Source organism: Pseudophryne corroboree, chromosome 6 (genome assembly GCF_028390025.1).
Source record: "Pseudophryne corroboree isolate aPseCor3 chromosome 6, aPseCor3.hap2, whole genome shotgun sequence".
Classification (NCBI taxonomy): domain Eukaryota; kingdom Metazoa; phylum Chordata; class Amphibia; order Anura; family Myobatrachidae; genus Pseudophryne; species Pseudophryne corroboree.
This window is the reverse complement of record NC_086449.1, coordinates 715,064,891-715,087,412: the sequence shown is the minus strand read 5'-3', so window position 1 is coordinate 715,087,412 and position 22,522 is coordinate 715,064,891. Positions and strand designations below refer to the sequence as shown.

The 22,522-nt window shown below is 44.5% G+C and overlaps 1 protein-coding gene across 2 annotated transcripts in view; it reads left to right on the top strand.

Annotated features, from left to right (window-relative positions):
- FAXDC2 (fatty acid hydroxylase domain containing 2) overlaps window positions 1-22,437 on the top strand; it is a 76,763-nt gene extending 54,326 nt beyond the window's left edge. For both annotated transcript variants that reach the window (XM_063928366.1, XM_063928365.1), the window contains exons 6-9: window positions 16,762-16,967; window positions 19,998-20,103; window positions 20,572-20,738; window positions 22,048-22,437. In XM_063928366.1, coding sequence (XP_063784436.1) covers window positions 16,762-16,967; window positions 19,998-20,103; window positions 20,572-20,738; window positions 22,048-22,204 — 636 coding nt within the window. In that variant the 3' untranslated portion in view covers window positions 22,205-22,437. The remainder of the gene's footprint in view (window positions 1-16,761; window positions 16,968-19,997; window positions 20,104-20,571; window positions 20,739-22,047) is intronic.
- Window positions 22,438-22,522: the final 85 nt, after the last annotated feature.

The following is a 22,522-nucleotide window of genomic DNA, read 5'->3' as shown; positions in this document are numbered from 1 at the left end:
CGCCAGATGTATCAGCTATTTGCAGGGTGAGAAACCAAGCTACAGTAATGTATGACAGGTTTAAAACCGACACATTTGGCATCAAGGCGAGTGTTCCGTAGTAAGAAAATGTAAAGAAGTTATAAATTATTTTTTTTTAAAGGTGTGGTTTGCCATGCATCCCCCACCTTCCTGGAGCCAACCTCTCATACACCTGGCGCCTTCTCGTACAGCTTATGTTGGTATATAAATCAAAGTGTGACCATATAGACAGGTCCCATCCACATACCACGCTCACATTCAGCTGATTCACAATGGAATATAAAACCAACAAACCTTATCAACATCACATGTCTCCCATCTACCTCCAAGTCACTAAAATGTGCTTTATGGAATGCACGCTCTGTTTGCAACAAATTAACAGCTATTCATGACCTTTTCATAGCAAAAAAATTCAATATGCTAGCCATAACAGAAACATGGCTCACACAATCAGACACTGCCTCCCCTGCAGCACTGTCACATGGTGGCCTCCACTTCACACATACCCCCAGGCCTGGTAACATTAAAGGAGGTGGTGTTGGAATATTACTGTCCAAATCTTACACGCACATCGTTTTACCACCTGTTCCCTCACTCACATTTACATCCTTTGAAGTACACTCTATTAGGATTTTCACCCCTTTCTCTCTGCGTGTTGCAGCTATCTATCGCCCACCTGGGCAACCCAAAAAGTTTCTGGAAGATTTTTCTGCTTGGCTCCCTCACTTTCTATCCTCTGACATCTCCACCATCATTATGGGCGATTTCAATCTCTCTATTGACAGTCCACAATCTCCCCGTGCCTCTAAACTACTCTCTCTAACCTCCTCTCTTGGCCTCTCCCAATTGACTGACTCCCCTACTCATCAGGAGGGCCACTGCCTTGATCTTGTATTCACCAGACTATGCTCTGTTTCTGAACTCACTAACACTCCTTTCCCTCTCTCAGATCACAACCTTATCACCTGCATGCTCTCCTCCATTACTTCAAACTCAATGTCCCTAAAGTCTACAAGGACACCTCTTACCCGCAGAAATATTAATGCTATTAATTTTCAACAACTATCTACCTCTCTGCAACCACTGCTCTCACCAATTTCTACATTCACCTCTCCAGAGACTGCTGTGTCACACCTTAACCAAACTCTAGAAACAGCACTTGATGAAGTGGCTCCAGCTACCCATCACACTCCACGTAGACTTGGATGTCAACCGTGGCACTCTAAATACACTAGACACTTACAAAAACTCTCACGTAAAGTTGAACGCCAGTGGCGTAAATCTCGTAGTTCAAGTGATTTTCTCACATATAAGACCACCTACCACTCTTATCGTAATGCTCTGGACACTGCCAAACAAACATATTTTCAATCTCTCATCTCTGCTCAAGCCTCTAACCCCAAGCGACTTTTTAATACATTTAAATCACTTCTTGTCCCTCCCTCACCTAACCCACCAGCCACTGTCAGTGCGCAAGATCTTGCTTCCTATTTCAAGGACAAGATTGACAAGATCCGAAATGAAATGGTATGCTCTTCCACAGCAAGTGACCTGCTCAATTCCCTGCCTGAACCCTCTAACACCTTCTCTTCCTTTGATCCTACAAATGAAGATGAAGTATCTGCACTCTTTTCATCTGCCTACTCTAATACCTCTCCCCTTGACTCTATACCCTCACAAATTAGTAAAGCTCTGTCTACTGTGCTCATCCCAACCTTAACGAAAATCTGTAATCTCTCCCTGTCTACTGGTATCTTTCCTTCTCTATACAAGCATGCAGTGATTACTCCCATTCTGAAAAAACAAAACTCTGACCCGAACTCTCTCTCTAACTTCCGTCCCAACTCTCAGCTCTCATGCCCCTCCAAACTACCGGAGAGACTTGCCTACACTCGCCTCACACACTTTCTTAACTCACACAGCCTACTGGACCCACTTTAGTCAGGATTTCGTGCCCAACACTCCACAGAGACAGCACTGACTAAGGTAGTGAATGATTTGGTCACTGCTAAATCTAAAGGACATTACTCTCTACTTATTCTCCTTGATCTCTCTGCTGCTTTTGACACTGTTGACCACTCTCTTCTCATACAAACACTACAATCCCTAGGTATTCAGGACACAGCCCTTTCTTGGTTCTCATCCTACCTATCTAATCGCTCCTTCAGTGTTCGTTTCTCTGATTCCACCTCTCCTTCGCTACCTCTCTCAGTTGGAGTACCGCAAGGCTCAGTCCTAGGTCCTCTGCTTTTCTCTATCTATACCACATCTCTTGGCAAACTAATCAACTCTTTCGGATTTCAGTACGATCTGTATGCGGATGATACTCAAATCTACCTATCCTCCCCTGATTTGTCACCATCTGTATTGGGCCGTGTCACTGAATGCCTTTCTGCCATTTCATCTTGGATGACATCTCGCCACCTCAAACTTAATATTTCCAAAACAGAATTAATTATATTTCCACCGACCAATAGTAGTTTCCAACCTGATATCGCTATCACTGTTGAGAACTCGGCAATCACCCCTACCCCACAAGCTCGCTGCCTAGGTGTCATTCTTGACTCTGAACTGTCCTTTGTTACCCACATTCAATCTGTCTCAAGATCATGTTACATACATCTAAGAAACATATCCAAAATACGACCATATCTTGCACAAGACACAGCAAAAACTCTAATCCATGCTCTCATTATCTCCCGCATTGATTATTGTAATAGTCTCCTGACCGGTCTTCCCAAACATAGGCTCTCACCACTACAATCCATTTTGAATGCAGCTGCGAGGCTAATCTTCCTTGCCAGACGTTCATCGTCTGCAGATCCGCTCTGTCAGTCCCTCCATTGGTTACCTGTATTCTACCGTATTAAATATAAAATACTTTTACTCACATACAAGGCTATTAACCAAACTGCACCAACATACATATCTTCACTCATCTCAAAATATCTCCCTACCCGACCTCTCCGCTCTGCACAAGATCTACGTCTCTCATCCACACGCATTACTTGTTCACACTCAAAATTACAGGACTTTATCCGGGCTTCACCCACTCTGTGGAATGCCCTCCCACACACAGTAAGACTCGCCTCTAGTCTCCAAACCTTTAAATGTTCCCTGAAAACTCACCTCTTCAGACAAGCCTATCAAATTCCAGACCCACCCACATAACCTTCAGTGCTTCCCTATCTAATTACATCCTCTGTAGAGTATTCATAACATCACATATCTTGTCTTTCTTTAGTCTCACACCCTCCTGACACTTGCCCAACTTTGTGGGGTATCATCATACAACCCATTAAGAACCTAGCAATCTGGTGGACCTTTATGCAATAGGTAGCATCTATCCTTGTGTATCTATGCCTATTTCCCTATAGATTGTAAGCTTGCGAGCAGGGCCTTCCTACCTCTATGTCTGTCTGTTTTTACCCAGTTTTGTTCTATTACTGTTGTTCTAATTGTAAAGCGCAACGGAATATGCTGCGCTATATAAGATACTGTTAATAAAAAATAAATAATAAAAAATAAATATAGATTATATATTTTCATTGGCTGTCCCATTTTTCATTAAAAAACAGCTGCAGTTTCCTGTAAGCGTCTGCTTCGCTATGGTGATTAACAAGTTGCAGGGGCAAATGGTCAGGACTGCAGATGTAGATCTCAGGACCAGCTGCTTCTCCCATGGGCTGCTTTACGTGGCTTGCTCACAAGTTAGTAGCCCCAAGCATCTTTTTGTGTTAAGGGGGGTACTGACGGGAGAGATGTGTGCTGAGCGATCTTAACACAGACCGCTGAGCACACATCTCTCCCCCCGCTCAACACAGCGCGATGTGCTGAGCGAGGGGGACGGATGGACGGGGGGGCCGCTCACTTCACACAACGGTGAAGTGAGTGACCCGCTAGATTGAGCCTGCATGCAGGCTCAATCTAGCACCGACGATAGCGATGCGCGGGGCCACGCATCGCTATCGCTGAGGGGCATACACACGGCAGATCCGTGCTCAAAAATCTAAGCAATCTAGTCAGATTGCTTAGATTTTAAACACGGATCTCACCCCTTTAATCCCTGAAGGAAAAACTGCAAATATTGTTTTCAAAGAACTTTGTGATCAATGTGTACAATATAATATATACATAACAATATTAGATGGTACTACTGTTTTTGTAAAATTAGTTCTGCTAACAGACATCTACGTAAGCGAAGCCATGGGTAAGCGCTAGTTATTAATAATATTTTTATTGTTATTAATTTAAAAAAAATTGGTGGTAATATTCATTTATTTTTTAAAAGGAGGTAATCATTAAACATATATTATTTGGAGACTGATTATTTGTCACGTAAAATGACCACATTTGCATTATTTAAGAGGGTGCAATGATTGTTTTTTTTTTTTTTTAGGGGAAAACAATTGACGTTATTTTATTTGCAGGGGTCGCTAGAGGATTGGACCTTGCTGCAAAACAGACTATGACTATGGGCCCAATTCATACCTGATCGCTGTTGTGCAAATTCGCAAGGCGGACGATTATCAATCGACTGCGCATGCGTACGGGGCCAAACTGCGAAAATAAACAGCGACTTTTTTGATCTCTAGGAGTATGCAAGTTGATTGACAGGAAGCAGGCATTTTGGTGGTGGTAACTGCCCATTTTCTGGGAGTGTCAGTAAAAACACAGACGTGCCCAAGCATTTTCAGGGAGGGTGTGTGACGTCAGCTCCGGCCCCGATCAGGAGTATGTCCTGGGCTATGCACAGACTGGAAAAATCATTTGATAGTGAGTGAGTTGCGAACGTATTTGCAGCTGACCGGCGTTCGCATAGATTTTTCACAAGGTGTACACAGACTTGCACGAGGCGGGTTTTCACTCTCTCTTGGCGGCGACTATCTGATCACAAACCTCTGCAAATACGCAGAGGAGCGATCAGGCCTGAATTACCCCCTATGTACAGGCCAGATAACTGCCCTCCACCCCCCAAGTACAGGCCAGATAGCTGCTAGTGTAGCTTTATCACCTACCAGGGAGACCTATATTTTCTGGCTTGTCTTTCGAGTATGACTTCAGTGATTGTGAACTCTGCGCTTCTTACATATGGTGACTTCTGACAGGATGGCAATGCGTGGTTCAAACTGGCTTTCTTGGGAAATTTACCAGTAAAACCGCCTAGTAAAAAACATTGCCCTTTTAAATTTTGGGCATAAACACTATTGGAAACGGTAGGTTTTAAATCCCCGACGCTTAGTAAATACTGTAAATCAATTTGTGTTTATCAAAGCCATACCGATTTGCCTCATTAGCATACATTTGCATTTAAATGAATTCAAATTTACACTAAAACGCTGTATACAGTATATTAATTTGAAGTGAGCAGCTCCTAATAATGTGGATTATATATCCAATTTTAAAAATATTTGGAAATCATCATTAAATAAAAAAACTAAAAAAATGTTTTTTTACCTACCAATACAGGTAAATGTATAGTTACGTTAACAAAAGGATAATTACAGTAAAGTATTACTCATTGGGGGTAATTCCAAGTTGATCGCAGCAGGAATTTTTTTAGCAGTTGGGCAAAACCATGGCCCTCATTCCGAGTTGTTCGCTCGCAAGCTGCTTTTAGCAGCTTTGCACACGCTAAGCCGCCGCCCTCTGGGAGTGTATCTTAGCTTATCAAAATTGCGAACGAAAGATTAGCAGAATTGCGAATAGACACTTCTTAGCAGTTTCTGAGTAGCTCCAGACTTACTCGGCATCTGCGATCAGTTCAGTCAGTTTCGTTCCTGGTTTGACGTCACAAACACACCCAGCGTTCGCCCAGACACTCCCCCGTTTCTCCAGCCACTCCCGCGTTTTTCCCAGAAACGGTAGCGTTTTTTCACACACTCCCATAAAACGGCCAGTTTCCGCCCACAAACACCCACTTCCTGTCAATCACATTACGATCACCAGAACGAAGAAAAAACCTCGTAATGCCGTGAGTAAAATACCTAACTGCATAGCAAATTTACTTGGCGCAGTCGCACTGCGGACATTGCGCATGCGCATTAGCGACTAATTGCTCCGTTGCGAAAAAAAATAACGAGCGAACAACTCGTAATGACCACCCATGTGCACTGCAGGGGAGGCAGATATAACATGTGCAGAGAGAGTTAGATTTGGGTGTGGTGTGTTCAATCTGCAATCTAATTTGCAGTGTAAAAATAAAGCAGCCAGCATTTACCCTGCACAGAAATAAAATAACCCACCCAAATCTAACTCTCTCTGCACATGTTATATCTGCCTCCCCTGCAGTGCACATGGTTTTGCCCGACTGCTAAAAAAATTCCTGCTGCGATCAACTTGGAATTACCCCCATTGTGAGAACAATAATGGTGTGTAGAGCGGCACTTGCTGAATAAAGCGAGGGTGCCCCCTTGTGGTTTGTGAAAATATTTTTACTTGTTAACTAACAATGAATAGAAATGAAAACAAAAATGATTTTCTCCTCACTTCGTCATCTGCTGGATCCAACGCCGCTCGTTTTACACTCTTATTTCATGCACAGCGCTTGTCAATGTAACGCCTCCATTAACTTCCCTTGCTGTGTCCCCTTTCATTACAACCACTTTGGCAATATTATTACTTGCTACATGTGTGTGGTGACTGGTCAGCCCACACAGAAAGTAGAAGATAATGCATTACCGTCAATATGCCTGGTCTTATAGATCTGCAGTAGCTGGTATACAGCTCAGTCTATGTACCACTATGTGCCCAACTGTACAAGAGTATATATTATGCCAAAGCATCAGTGTATTATGTGGCCGGGTATGGGTTGTTGGATAGACACAAGTTAGGTCGACCATGGAAGGTCGACATGGACAATAGGTCGACAAGTGCTAGGGCGACAGGTAAAAAGATATAGATTTAGAAAACATCGCGCTGTTAATAAAATAAAATATAATAATAGTAATTTTTGTGATATTAGTTATCGGGCTGTAAAGTTGTCAGAAATGAGGTCGGGAGACTGTATAAAGATAATAATAAAAAATATACTTTTTATTTTAAACCAAATACTACACCATAAAGATAAAACATATATATATAAAAGATTCTTTTCTATACAAGCATCAGATATTTAATAGTCATAGCATAATTCAAAACCTGTAAATAATTGTAACTATAATAACAGCTCAAACGAGTGTGTTATAAAATAGATATCACGTGTCCTTTAAAAGACAGTATGTGTCAGATTGTATTCCTTTGCAAGATCCACACGGGTTTAATAAATGGCTTTATATGCCGGCGTCCCGGCTGTAATGATTAGTTCAGGATAAACTGAAGGTTAGATAATTACCGCCTGTGGCTGTCAGAGTTGTACCTGAGAGCGTCCTTCCTTTCCCGGTGGTGAGGCTATCACCGCCCCGGGCGTGTTGTATCGGGTGTCCGTGAAGGAATAAGAGAATGAGAGTACTCACAGGTGGTTCCTGCCGAAGCTGCGTGCCGTCTTCCCTCTCCCGGTGGTGAGGCCGTCACCGCTCCGGGTATGCTGCTCCAAAGTGCTCGCAAATGCAGCCCACAGGTCTCCCGCTGTCAGTGTGTTGCAGCGTAAAGGTGTTCGGCGGACAAATTAGCAAGCAGGGCGGAGGGTAATCTGGAAGGTGCTTGCTGGTAATAAGCGGCTGTGGTGGCTCTGTATAAATCAGGAGCCAATTCCGTTTCTCCCGGTGGATCAAGACACTGCTGGATATCCAATAAGCATCAACGCGTTTCGTCCCACAATGCACTGGGACTTCCTCAAGACTGCCATTTAGTTGTGGTGTTCCTTTTTTATATAGCCAGCAATGATCCCTAATTAGTTAATTAATTGTAGCTGTCTGCAACAAATTGGTTTAAAGCCATACAGATTCTCTGGGTATTTATATGAGTCAATATTTATCTGATTCCTGATGCTTATAAATGTCATGCTACTTATAAGAATAATAATAATAATAAAAAACATAAATAATAAATAAATACATATAAAAACAATATAATAAAGAAAAACCAATATAATAAAAAAGGTCTCCCAACCTTAAGCTTTAATTACTTCTAACCTACATAAGGCATTTATATCTTTAGTTTATCCCAGCTGAATAGAGTTTCACGCAATTTGAGTATTGAGGATAATGTTCACTACCACAATTCTACATTTATAAGAGATAAGTATCACATAAGAAAGGGAAAGATAACAGTAATATTAATAATGAGATGTATATAAATGTGCAAAATTTGCTATATAGAAAGAAGCATTTTGCTGGAGAGGAGTGCTTTTGCTGTTATTAATGTTTTTCTTAAAAGTATAAGATAGGATTATACGACAGGTAAAAAGGTCGACATGGGTTTTTGACTGTTTTTGGCGTCGTTTTCATCATAAAGTGACGGGGAACCCCAATTAGTGCACTGTGTCCCCTCACATGGCTCGCTTTTCTCGCCATGCTTCAGGCAGATTACCGTTCCAATCATAGACAGTCCACGTGGATCGTTAAGTATGAAAAAATCCAAAAGATTATTATTATTTTTTTAAACTCATGTCAGCCTTTTGCCCTGTCAACCTAATGACCAGGTCGACCTAATGCATGTCGACATTCAGTGGTCGACCTAGGCTGTGTCGTCCTAACGACCGTATCCCATGTGGCCTATCGCATTATACAGCACTACCTACACCCGGTGTATTATGTGGCCCACTGGAATACACAGTATTACCTACTCCCAGTGTATTATGTGGCCCACTGCAGTATACAGTATTACCTACTCCCGGTGTATTATGTGACCCACTGCAGTATACCGTATTACCTACTCCCAGTGTATTATGTGTCTCATTGCAGTATACAGTATTACCTACTCCCAGTGTATTATGTGACCCACTGCAGTACACAGTATTACCTACTCCCAGTGTATTATGTGACCCACTGCAGTACACAGTATTACCTACTCCCAGTGTATTATGTGACCCACTGCAGTATACAGTATTACCTACTCCCAGTGTATTATGTGTCTCATTGCAGTATACAGTATTACCTGCTCCCAGTGTATTATGTGACCCACTGCAGTACACAGTATTACTTACTCCCAGTGTATTATGTGACCCACTGCAGTATACAGTTTTACCTACTCCCAGTGTATTATGTGCCTCATTGCAGTATACAGTATTACCTACTCCCAGTGTATTATGTGACCCACTGCAGTATACAGTATTACCTACTCCCAGTGTATTATGTCTCATTGCAGTATACAGTATTACCTACTCCCAGTGTATTATGTGACCCACTGCAGTATACAGTATTACCTACTCCCAGTGTATTATGTCTCATTGCAGTATACAGTATTACCTACTCCCAGTGTATTATGTGGTCCATTGCAGTATACAGTATTACCTAGTCCCGGTGTATTATGTGGTCCATTGCAGTATACAGCATTACCTACTCCCAGTGTATTATGTGGCCCACTGCAGTATACAGTATTACCTACTCCCATTGTATTATGTGGCCCATTGCAGTATACAGTATTACCTACTCCCAGTGTATTATGTGGCCCATTGCAGTATACAGTATTACCTACTCCCATTGTATTATGTGGCCCATTGCAGTATACAGTATTACCTACTCCCATGTATTATGTGGCCCATTGCAGTATACAGCATTACCTACTCCCAGTGTATTATGTGGCCCACTGCAGTATACAGTATTACCTACTCCCAGTGTATTATGTGGCCCATTGCAGTATACAGTATTACCTACTCCCAGTGTATTATGTGGCCCACTGCAGTATACAGTATTACCTACTCCCATTGTATTATGTGGCCCATTGCAGTATACAGTATTACCTACTCCCATTGTATTATGTGGCCCATTGCAGTATACAGTATTACCTACTCCCATTGTATTATGTGGCCCATTGCAGTATACAGTATTACCTACTCCCATTGTATTATGTGGCCCATTGCAGTACACAGTATTACCTACTCCCAGTGTATTATGTGGCCCATTGCAGTATACAGTATTACCTACTCCCAGTGTATTATGTGGCCCATTGCAGTATACAGTATTACCTACTCCCAGTGTATTATGTGGCCCACTGCAGTATACAGTATTACCTACTCCCAGTGTATTATGTGGCCCATTGCAGTATACAGTATTATCTACTCCCGTTGCATTATGTGGTCCATTGCAGTATACCGTATTACCTACTCCATGTGTATTATGTGGCCCACTGCAGTATACAGTATTACCTACTCCCATTGTATTATGTGGCCCATTGCAGTATACAGTATTATCTACTCCCAGTGTATTAGGTGTCTCATTGCAGTATACAGTATTACCTACTCCTGGTGTATTATGTGGCCCATTGCAGTATACAGTATTACCTACTCCCAGTGTATTATGTGGTCCATTGCAGTATACAGTATTACCTACTCCCAGTGTATTATGTGGTCCACTGCAGTATACAGTATTACCTACTCCCATTGTATTATGTGTCTCATTGCAGTATACAGTATTACCTACTCCCAGTGTATTATGTGGTCCATTGCAGTGTACAGTAGTACCTACTCCCAGTGTATTATGTGTCTCATTGCAGTATACAGTATTATCTACTCCCAGTGTATTATGTGTCTCATTGCAGTATACAGTATTACCTACTACTGGTGTATTATGTGGCCCACTGCAGTATACAGTATTACCTACTCCCATTGTATTATGTGGCCCATTGCAGTATACAGTATTATCTACTCCCAGTGTATTATGTGTCTCATTGCAGTATACAGTATTACCTACTCCTGGTGTATTATGTGGCCAGTGGCGTAACTAGAAATTTTTCTCCCCCAAGCCAAAAAATTCTTTGGCGCCCCCCCCCATCCCCACCCGCCGCATAATTGGGAGCAAGAAAGGGATAAATATGCGCGCGCCTTCGGCGCGCGCTGCAAAAAAAGGGGCGTGGTTTTGTTGGAATGGGCGTGGTTTCTCATAAAGGGGCGTGGTATTGCAGGAAAAGACTACCTTATACCCCAGTTTTGCAACCTGCACGCCCAGACGTTAGCCACCACAGGAAAGAAAAATAATCCTGATTCATGCCCCTTGCATTATTTGTCATTTTTCCTCCTTATAGTAATGCCCAGTATACATTATGCCACATACTGCAATGGCCCTTAGACATTATTCCACACACAATAATGCACATGACACATTATGCCACACACCATAATGCCCCCGACACATTATGCCACACACCGTAATGCCTGTGACACATTATGCCACACACCGTAATACCTGTGACACATTATGCCACACACCGTAATGCCCCCGACACATTATGACAGGAATCGCAATGCCCGTTATACATTATGCTATACACTGCAATGCCCCTGATACATTATAGCACATACAATGCCTGTGACACATTATGACACACACCGCAATGACCTTGAGACATTATACCACAATGCCCGTGATATAGTATACCATACACCGTAATGCCTGTGACACATACCGCAATGCCCTGCCCGTTATACCCTATGCCACACACCGCAATGCCCGTTATGTATTATGCCACACTGCAATGACCCTGAGACATTATACCACATACCACAATGCCCGTGATATAGTATACCACACACCGTAATGCCTGACACATTATGACACACACCGCAATGTCCGTGATACATTATGCCACACACTGCAATGACCCTGAGACATTATACCACATATCACAATGCCCGCGATATAGTATACCATACACCGTAATGCCTGTGACACATTATGACACACACCGCAATGTCCGTGATACATTATGCCACACACCGTAATGCCCATTACACATTAAGTCCTACAGTAAGGCTTCTAATTACTTTTCAATTACCTTCTCGTTGTCAGGGGTTTCATGCACTGGGTGTCATGCTCGTTGCCAGGTGTTTCATGCACTGGGTGTCATGCTCGTTGTCAGGTGTTTCATGCACTGGGTGTCATGCTCGTTGCTAGGAGGTAGTCCTTGTTGCTAGGGCTGTGCTCCCAGTGCCACATATGACCCCAGTGCCAGATATTCCCCCACGGTGCCAGGTACTCACATGCCCCCGGTGCCAAATATAGCCCCCCCCATGTGCCAGGTACACATATACCCCCCCCCCAGTGCCACATATGCCCCCAGTGCCAGATATTCCCCCCGTGCCAGATATGCCGCCAGTGCCATATATTCCCCCCCAGTGCCACATATGCCCCCAGTGCCACATATGCCCCCAGTGCCAGATATTCCCCCAGTGCCAGATATTCCCCCAGTGCCAGATATCCGCCCTAGTGCCAGACATCCCCCCCCCAGTGTCAGACATCCCCCCCCCCAGTGCCATATATGCCCCAGTGCCAGACATCCCCCCCCCAGTGCCAGACATCCCCCCCCCAGTGCCAGACATCCCCCCCCAAGTGCCATATATGCCCCAGTGCCAGACATCCCCCCCCAGTGCCATATATGCCCCAGTGCCAGACATCCCCCCCCCAGTGCCAGATACCCCCCCCCTCAGTGCCATATATGCCCCAGTGCCAGATATCCCCCCTAGTGCCAGACATCTCCCCCCCAGTGCCATATATGCCCCAGTGCCAGACATCCCCCCCCAGTGCCAGATATCCCCCCCAGTGCCAGACATCCCCCCCCCCAGTGCCAGATATCCCCCCCAGTGCCAGACATCCCCCCCCCCAGTGCCATATATGCCCCAGTGCCAGATATCCCCCCTAGTGCCAGACATCTCCCCCCCAGTGCCATATATGCCCCAGTGCCAGACATCCCCCCCCCCAGTGCCAGATATTCCCCCCAGTGCCAGATATTCCCCCCAGTGCCGCCGCCGCCGCTTATTGGAGGGACACGGAGGGCACAGATCGCCTCTCCTGTGTCCCTCCTGCTGCATCATCTCCGGCGGCCGCGGGTCTAATAGGGGGAAGTGCCGTCCGTGAGCCAATTAGAGCTCACGGACGGCACTTCCCCCTATTAGACCCGCGGCCGCCGGAGATGATGCAGGAGGGACACAGGAGAGGCACACGCTGTGCCGTCCGTGTCCCTCCAACAAGCGGCGGCGGGAAGGAGAAAGCAGACTGACATGCGGGCGCTCGTCCGCATGTCCGTCTGCTGTAATCAGTGGCGCCCCCGCAGCCCCTCGCCCCCAAGCCACCGCGAGGACTGCGGGGGCAGTAGTTACGCCACTGTATGTGGCCCATTGCAGTATACAGTATTACCTACTCCCAGTGTATTATGTGGTCCATTGCAGTATACAGCATTACCTACTCCCAGTGCATTATGTGGTCCATTGCAATATACAGTATTACCTACTCCATGTGTATTATGTGGCCACTGCAGTATACAGTATTACCTACTCCCATTGTATTATGTGGCCCATTGCAGTATACAGTATTATCTACTCCCAGTGTATTATGTGTCTCATTGCAGTATACAGTATTACCTACTCCTGGTGTATTATGTGGCCCATTGCAGTATACAGTATTACCTACTCCCAGTGTATTATGTGGTCCATTGCAGTATACAGTATTACCTACTCCCAGTGTATTATGTGGTCCATTGCAGTATACAGCATTACCTACTCCCAGTGTATTATGTGGTCCATTGCAGTATACAGCATTACCTACTCCCAGTGTATTATGTGGTCCACTGCAGTATACAGTATTACCTACTCCCATTGTATTATGTGGCCCATTGCAGTATACAGTATTATCTACTCCCGTTGCATTATGTGGTCCATTGCAGTATACCGTATTACCTACTCCATGTGTATTATGTGGCCCACTGCAGTATACAGTATTACCTACTCCCATTGTATTATGTGGCCCATTGCAGTATACAGTATTATCTACTCCCAGTGTATTATGTGTCTCATTGCAGTATACAGTATTACCTACTACTGGTGTATTATGTGGCCCATTGCAGTATACAGCATTACCTACTCCCAGTGCATTATGTGGTCCATTGCAATATACAGTATTACCTACTCCATGTGTATTATGTGGCCACTGCAGTATACAGTATTACCTACTCCCATTGTATTATGTGGCCCATTGCAGTATACAGTATTATCTACTCCCAGTGTATTATGTGTCTCATTGCAGTATACACTATTACCTACTCCTGGTGTATTATGTGGCCCATTGCAGTATACAGTATTACCTACTCCCAGTGTATTATGTGGTCCATTGCAGTATACAGCATTACCTACTCCCAGTGTATTATGTGGTCCATTGCAGTATACAGCATTACCTACTCCCAGTGTATTATGTGGTCCATTGCAGTATACAGCATTACCTACTCCCAGTGTATTATGTGGTCCATTGCAGTATACAGTATTACCTACTCCCAGTGTATTATGTGTCTCATTGCAGTATAAAGTATTACCTACTCCCGTTGCATTATGTGGTCCATTGCAGTATACCGTATTACCTACTCCATGTGTATTATGTGGCCCACTGCAGTATACAGTATTACCTACTCCCATTGTATTATGTGGCCCATTGCAGTATACAGTATTATCTACTCCCAGTGTATTATGTGTCTCATTGCAGTATACAGTATTACCTACTACTGGTGTATTATGTGGCCCATTGCAGTATACAGTATTATCTACTCCCAGTGTATTATGTGTCTCATTGCAGTATACAGTATTACCTACTCCCAGTGTATTATGTGGCCCATTGCAGTATACAGCATTACCTACTCCCAGTGTATTATGTGGCCCATTGCAGTATACAGCATTACCTACTCCCAGTGTATTATGTGGCCCATTGCAGTATACAGTATTATCTACTCCCATTGTATTATGTGTCTCATTGCAGTATACAGTATTACCTACTACTGGTGTATTATGTGGCCCATTGCAGTATACAGTATTATCTACTCCCAGTGTATTATGTGTCTCATTGCAGTATACAGTATTACCTACTCCCAGTGTATTATGTGGCCCATTGCAGTATACAGCATTACCTACTCCCAGTGTATTATGTGGCCCATTGCAGTATACAGCATTACCTACTCCCAGTGTATTATGTGGCCCATTGCAGTATACAGTATTATCTACTCCCAGTGTATTATGTGTCTCATTGCAGTATACAGTATTACCTACTACTGGTGTATTATGTGGCCCATTGCAGTATACAGTATTATCTACTCCCAGTGTATTATGTGTCTCATTGCAGTATACAGTATTACCTACTACTGGTGTATTATGTGGCCCATTGCAGTATACAGTATTACCTATACCTACTCCCAGTGTATTATGTGTCTCATTGCAGTATACAGTATTACCTACTACTGGTGTATTGTGGCCCATTGCAGTATACAGTATTACCTACTCCCAGTGTATTATGTGGCCCATTGCAGTATACAGTATTATCTACTCCCAGTGTATTATGTGTCTCATTGCAGTATACAGTATTACCTACTACTGGTGTATTATGTGGCCCATTGCAGTATACAGTATTATCTACTCCCAGTGTATTATGTGTCTCATTGCAGTATACAGTATTACCTACTCCCAGTGTATTATGTGGCCCATTGCAGTATACAGCATTACCTACTCCCAGTGTATTATGTGGCCCATTGCAGTATACAGCATTACCTACTCCCAGTGTATTATGTGGCCCATTGCAGTATACAGTATTATCTACTCCCAGTGTATTATGTGTCTCATTGCAGTATACAGTATTACCTACTACTGGTGTATTATGTGGCCCATTGCAGTATACAGTATTATCTACTCCCTGTGTATTATGTGTCTCATTGCAGTATACAGTATTACCTACTCCCAGTGTATTATGTGGCCCATTGCAGTATACAGTATTACCTACTCCCAGTGTATTATGTGGCCCATTGCAGTATACAGTATTACCTACTCCCAGTGTATTATGTGGCCCATTGCAGTATACAGTATTACCTACTCCCAGTGTATTATGTGGCGGGTACTCTTTGCACAGGTTTGGGCCTGTTGGAGGTACATGGGCAATGGGCTTATTTCTGTGGCCTACTCAACCAGTAGAAAGCTGTGACTGCGGATTGTGTTTAGCACCCATGGCTGCTGTCATAGTAACCAAACAAAAGTATATAATCTTCTCACCACAACCATTAAATGCAGGATGCAAGAAGAGTATGACCCCCAACAAGAAGATCAGCAGGGTAATTATTACTCTGTTAGTTCTCCATATTACTATACATCTCTGTCAGCTATTGCCAGATGATTTCAGGTGCCCAATGAAAGTTGTGTCTGGATCAGACTTTTCCCTTTTGTACAAACTGTAACAATAATTGTGATGAAACTGTAATTGAAATTTTGTTTAGTTGATTGTAGGGACTGGCATGATGCAGAGTATGTGACACAAGTCAGGCAGATTACAGTCTATGATATAAACATTCCCTGCATTGAACACAGAGTGCATTCTACTGTACTTACTGTATATAGCATAAAAACTGTCTTGTGTTGAGTGCAGGGGATTAATTAGTTTCTCCTTGTGCACGGTCAACCAGTCACAATGCAGACTGCTTCCTATGGGTAACCTATGGGTAACTAGTACTACTGGGATCTAGCTAGAGAAGATAAATTGCCAAAGACACAGACCTTCCAGATCAATAATCAGAAGACTAAGATTACAACTGTGCATTATGGATGAACCATGTAGCACCAATGACTAATTACATGCCCATGGTATAACCTGACAGTTGTCACTATTTTATATTGCATGTACCCAGGTGGACCCCGGAAAGCTCAAGCATGCAGTCAAAGTTGTGATGTTTAACCAGCTCTTCCTGTCATTTCCCATGGTTTTGCTCATGTACCTGTTCATGCAATGGAGGGGCAATCCCTGTGGCACAGAGTTGCCCACCTTCCACTGGGTTCTCCTCGAACTCTCCATCTTTGGGCTCATTGAAGAAATCCTTTTCTACTATTCACACAGGTAATACGATGAATAGCACAGCAGGTGAATTTGTCACACAGCGGGGGCTCCACCAACATTCATGATAGTACAGCATGTAAATGTACTAGCAAGAAGTGATATAGGGCCTCATCCAGTATGCGTGATCACATACTGCCGATTTCCTACCCTGTCAGCACACACGCACATGCCCGTTCTGCGCTATGCCTCTCCCTGATTGATAGATAGAGGCATTCACTGGGCGGTGTCGTGGCATTGCAGGGTTGTGGTGTCGGAAATGGGCGAGTGCGGGCTGTTTTCAGGGCCACTACGAAAGGGAAAAATGGTGGTGGCTTGACTGCTTTCACAGCCAACCATTGAATTGCGATTGCACAGCTGGCGGCCATTAGCATTCTGGGCGGCCTTGTCCTGTGCCAGGCGGCCCCCAGCATGTGACTGATAGCAGTTGCAGTTTTGCTAAATTAGCAAAAATGCAACTGAAGCTGAATGAGGGCATTAACCAGTAAATTGTTACGGTGAAATAAAATGGTGTTTCGGCCTTTTACAAGGCCGCCTCCATAGTGTGCCTCATGAAGTTCCTCATTCTTAAGAAATAGGTCGCTATTTCATTAATATTTCTGTCTAGAATTCTTTTTGACTTTTAAGCAGTGTTTCCCAACTCCAGACTTCCGGGACCCAACACTCTAGCAGGGCGGCAGTGCCAGCTACGACCTCTAAACCAATGACATCAGGATGTCGGGACTGAGGGATGGGACCACTGGATGGCTTTGGGAAGTAGAGTTCAGCACGTAGCGTTCCATGGACACTCTGGGTGGCTCTGCAGTAGCGGTACTAGCTGCAGGGTAGTGCGGGACAGCAGTGGTGCCACACCCAGGGCCATGCGCAACAGCACCTCTCACACACCCCCATACCCTCCAACATGACCCGCCCCACTAGGTACAAAATGCTCTGTTTCTGGACTTCCCTCTTAATTTATTATTGCCATCACCTGTGAAGAAACAGCTTTTTTATCATTTAATTAGTTCAACACAGGTGACGGAAATCATAAATTAAGAGGGAAGTCCAGAAACAGAGCATTTTGTACCTAGTGGGGCGGGTCATGTTGGAGGGTCTGCACCCCTAGTTACGGCCCTGCTGGGCCCACTAACAGTGCATGTTTTACAGATCTGCTCAATATCACAATTGAAATAATTAGCTCCTCCTGTGGATCTTTTAAAATGTGTCAGCCAGTAATGAGTACACCAACTAGGAGATCTTAAAAACATGCTCTATTAGTGTATCCCTGAGGACTGGAGTTGGGAAACACTGCTTCAATGTGTTTAGGTGGCGGCAGGTGTTACGAGTGTGTTCTGCTATGCAATTGTATTGAATAAAATGAAACCAGTAAAGTCAGTTTGCCTCTTCTCAGAAATAAAGGTGAAAGCATCGCACTTCAAGCTGTCAGGATTTTTCTTTTGACCGGGGAAATTGCCGGTACTATCAACCCCTATATTCCTGGGTCTCTGCTCCATGACACTGGTTGGGAGTAGGGTCAGGAACCTGGGTAATTCAGAGTTGATCGCAGCTGCAAATTTGTTAGCAGTTGGGCAAAACCATGTGCACTGCAGGGGGGGAAGATATAATATTTGCAGAGAGAGTTAGATTTGGGTGGGTTATATTGTTTCTATGCAGGGTAAATACGGGCTGCTTTATTTTTACACTGCAATTTAGATTTCAGTTTGGACACATCCCACCCAAATCTAACTTTCTCTGCACATGTTATATCTGCCCCCTGCAGTGCACATTGTTTTGCCCATCTGCTAACGAAGTTGCTGCTGCGATCAGGGGGTAAATTGACTAAAATGGGAGTTCTGTTTAAGATGGGATGTTGCCAATAGCAACCAATCAGATTTCAGGTATTATCTTCTAGAAGGTGCTAGATAAATGAGAAGTAGAATCTGATTGGTTGCCATGGGCAACATCCCATCTTAAATAGAACTCCCATCTTAGTAAATTTACCCCCAGGTCTGAATTAGGCCCTTAAGGCCCATACACATTAGACGATGTCGCTCTGTGAGCGACATCGTCTAACGTTTCCCCCTCCCGGGCCGGCCGGTCGGCGGCCGCCTGTACGCACTGAGCGATATGACCGCTCATATCGCTCAGAGACGTCACGCCCCCGGCAGCCCTGCATGAAGGTCGTGGACGACAGTCCAGATCCTTCATGCATGCCCTACCGACAGCGACGATCGTTGCCGACCCGCGGGGCCGCGCATCGGTCGTCGCTGGCGGCATACACACTTAACCATAAAATGAGCGACGTCGCTCAAGGAGGGGGAAAATGAGCGACGTCGCTCATTTTATCGTTAAGTGTGTATGGACCTTTAGTCTCGAGTCGTTTGCATTTACAATGACCAAATTCACAGGTTTTGCCCGGGATTTTGAAGTCCATTCAAAAGAGGTATAAGCTGAATGAGGAAAACTTTTCCACTTGCAGCACAAGTTTGCTGTAAGGTGTGTAGATAGAATTGAGGCCTTTTCAGAGGCGAGTACATGCAAAGATCCTTTGACTTCAGACAGATCTCTTGCACCCAGGATAGGGCTGGCACGTATGCATGCTATAGGTATGGTGGCTACTTTCACCAGCGGCTGGATGGGGCGGGGCAGTCACACAGAATACAGGCAGAAATCCGCAGCTATATTCACGTACACAATGCATCTGCTTTGCATGCGACCCTGAATCAGGCCTTTTATGTGCATTTGTGGACTTTTATACATAGAAGGCTGGACATACGCATTTCTTGGCTGACGCCTGTCCCCCTACAGCCACATCACTTACCTGGCATTACCTGGCATGTACAAATAGACTTACAAAAAAAAAAGTCAGCACAGACTGCAACCAATTGTTCATTGTAGGCTATGAAAGGCCTAATGCATTAGTATTATTATGCAGGCTAGTTTTGCTAAGGATATATGTAATTGCACCAGTGCCGACAATATAGCGATAGTTCCTTATTGGGGGAAGCCAGACAGGTCAGTGCATTGTAATTACTCCATTTTTGTCTCATGCAGATTGTTTCATCACCCAACATTGTACAAGCACATCCATAAACAGCACCATGAGTGGACCGCCCCTGTGGGAGTGGTGTCACTGTACGCTCATCCACTAGAGCACATAGTAAGTAACAGCTACAATGCCTGCATATTACACCTGGGAATAAGGGCTGTAGTATCCATACCGTGGGTAACAATGCTCAATGGGGAAAAAAAGTTTACTATGTCTCCTACATAGGATCTCCTCCTATATGAGCTAACATTTACTGTAGTATCACCACATGATAATGGAAATAGCCATAAATAAGCCAGTTTGCCTAAGTCCACACACCTGCTTATGCACGTCACATCTTGCTCTACCGTAAAAGAAAGCTAACATGAACTGGTAAAGAAACTGCTTAGCCCTAAACTGGCCGCTGCTAGCAGACAGTGCTTTTGCTTTTTCAGAATATGCACTGCGCAAATCCACACAAGAGACCCCCCGCAAATGGGCGTAGATTCCACTCCACATCACCCCGCATACAGGCTTGTCATTGCAACATAAACAGTGTGCTGCTGTTCCATGGTCTGTTCAATCTGTTTCTCATTTCAGTTCTCCAATATGTTGCCATCTATGGTTGGGCCAATGCTGATGGGCTCCCATGTGGCCACCGTAATGTTGTGGTTTTCTCTAGCTCTGTTCATCACCACCATCTCCCACTGTGGATACCACCTGCCCTTCCTGCCATCATCAGAGTTCCATGACTTTCATCACCTTAAGTAAGGAAAAGGGGGACGGAAGGAGCTGATCATTGATTCTTATAAAGGTTGATTAAAGTGAATGTTCACTAATACCACTTTTACACCAAAAACCCAGGTCTGACCCAGGTTTCAGGACACGGTTCCAACCCAGGTCAGATCGTTTATACTGCACCTTGGATCAGGGTTCTTCCCAGGTCACCCCTCTTTACACTGAACCTGGATCTGCCCTGCATGTCACTCACATACACTCACTTGAGGCGGACCTCTGCATACACAGCCAATCAGCAGCCTTTAAGCATAACCTTGGTTGTATAACCCAGGTCGAGCTGTATACACTGCACTGTTACCCTGGGTCCTACCCTGGTAGCTACCAGGATCAGATTCCCAGGTCACTCGACCTGGGTTATTTTTCAAGGACCGTTTTCCACTAATACCCCTTTCACACTGCCAATGCCGGATCCCATCTGGGAATTGGAAACGGGACGTTCCCGGGTGGGATCCGGCATTGGCCGCTGCCACTGGCTTCCCTGACCCGGCAATATGCGGGTGGGTTGCCATAGTGCCGAGGGGCGGAGCCGGCAGCGGGGGTGGAGGCGGAGGCAGCGCTGGGAGATGAGATCATCTCCGTGCCGCCTCTCCCTGTTGTAGTGAACGGGTCCCGGGTCGCATCAACCCGGGATCCCGTTTACGCTGCCATTGACCCGGTATTCAACCTGGGAATAACACTGCTTTATGCCCCTTTCACACCGCACACTGTCCCGTGTCGACCCAGGTTATTGCGGCAGTGTAAAAGAGGTATAATATAGACACCCCCCCCCCCATATAGCTACAGTTGGGTTCTTCCACAGAGACGTCTTCCCCTTCCCACCATTACCTTAAATCACGTCCTTCTTCCAGTCTATGTATCACAGTGAGGAATTCCAACAGGAAAAGTCCTGTAGTAATGGCGGCCATACACCATGAGATAAAACTCGTCATCAGGCATTGACATACACTGTCAGATAATTGGTCTATGTGTCTGATGGGAAGTATATTTTCTGTCAGATCTAAGCAGCACTTATCGCATCCATCAAGACATGCTGAAAGAGTTCTCATGCCGACAGGGATAATTGATCCCGGCAATAGACAGCCTATCTGCTGACTGGGGTGATGATTGCACAATGTATAGCCGCCTTAAGTGATATTCCTCAACAAGGAATCAGCTGCATTGTTCTGTAGGGAGAGCTTCTCCATTTCTCATACCTAATTCAGCAGCTGGAATAAGTACACAATGTAGGATAACCATATAGTATCACTATGCTGTACTGATGTGTCCATCCTCTTTCAGGTTTAACCAGTGTTATGGAGTACTGGGAGTATTTGATCGGCTGCATGGCACAGATCTGGTGTTCAAGCAATCCAAAGCTTCTGAGCGACATATATTGCTGCTAAATTTTACGCCTCTGACGCAAAGCATTCCTGAGTCTACCAAAAAATCAGAGTAACAAACGGCGTGGAGAACCTTGCACCAAGATGAGAAGGGTATTAACCCTCAAAAGACACTCGACCCAGTGTCCGCTTATTATGGAAAAGTTTTTAATTCATTTTAATTGGAGGGGGTTGAATGACATAGGGAAATCAACCAGCTGCTCAATGAGAGATGTACAATTTTTTTTATTTTAGTCAATGTGTGAACCAATAAAAGAGCAGATGCTCCGCCAAGAATATTAGGCATTAACGATGTAGTCCCTTTAAATGGTGTCATTATCATCACATTGTGATCTTGTGTAATATATAGTACCTATTTGTATGGTTCCTTTCCA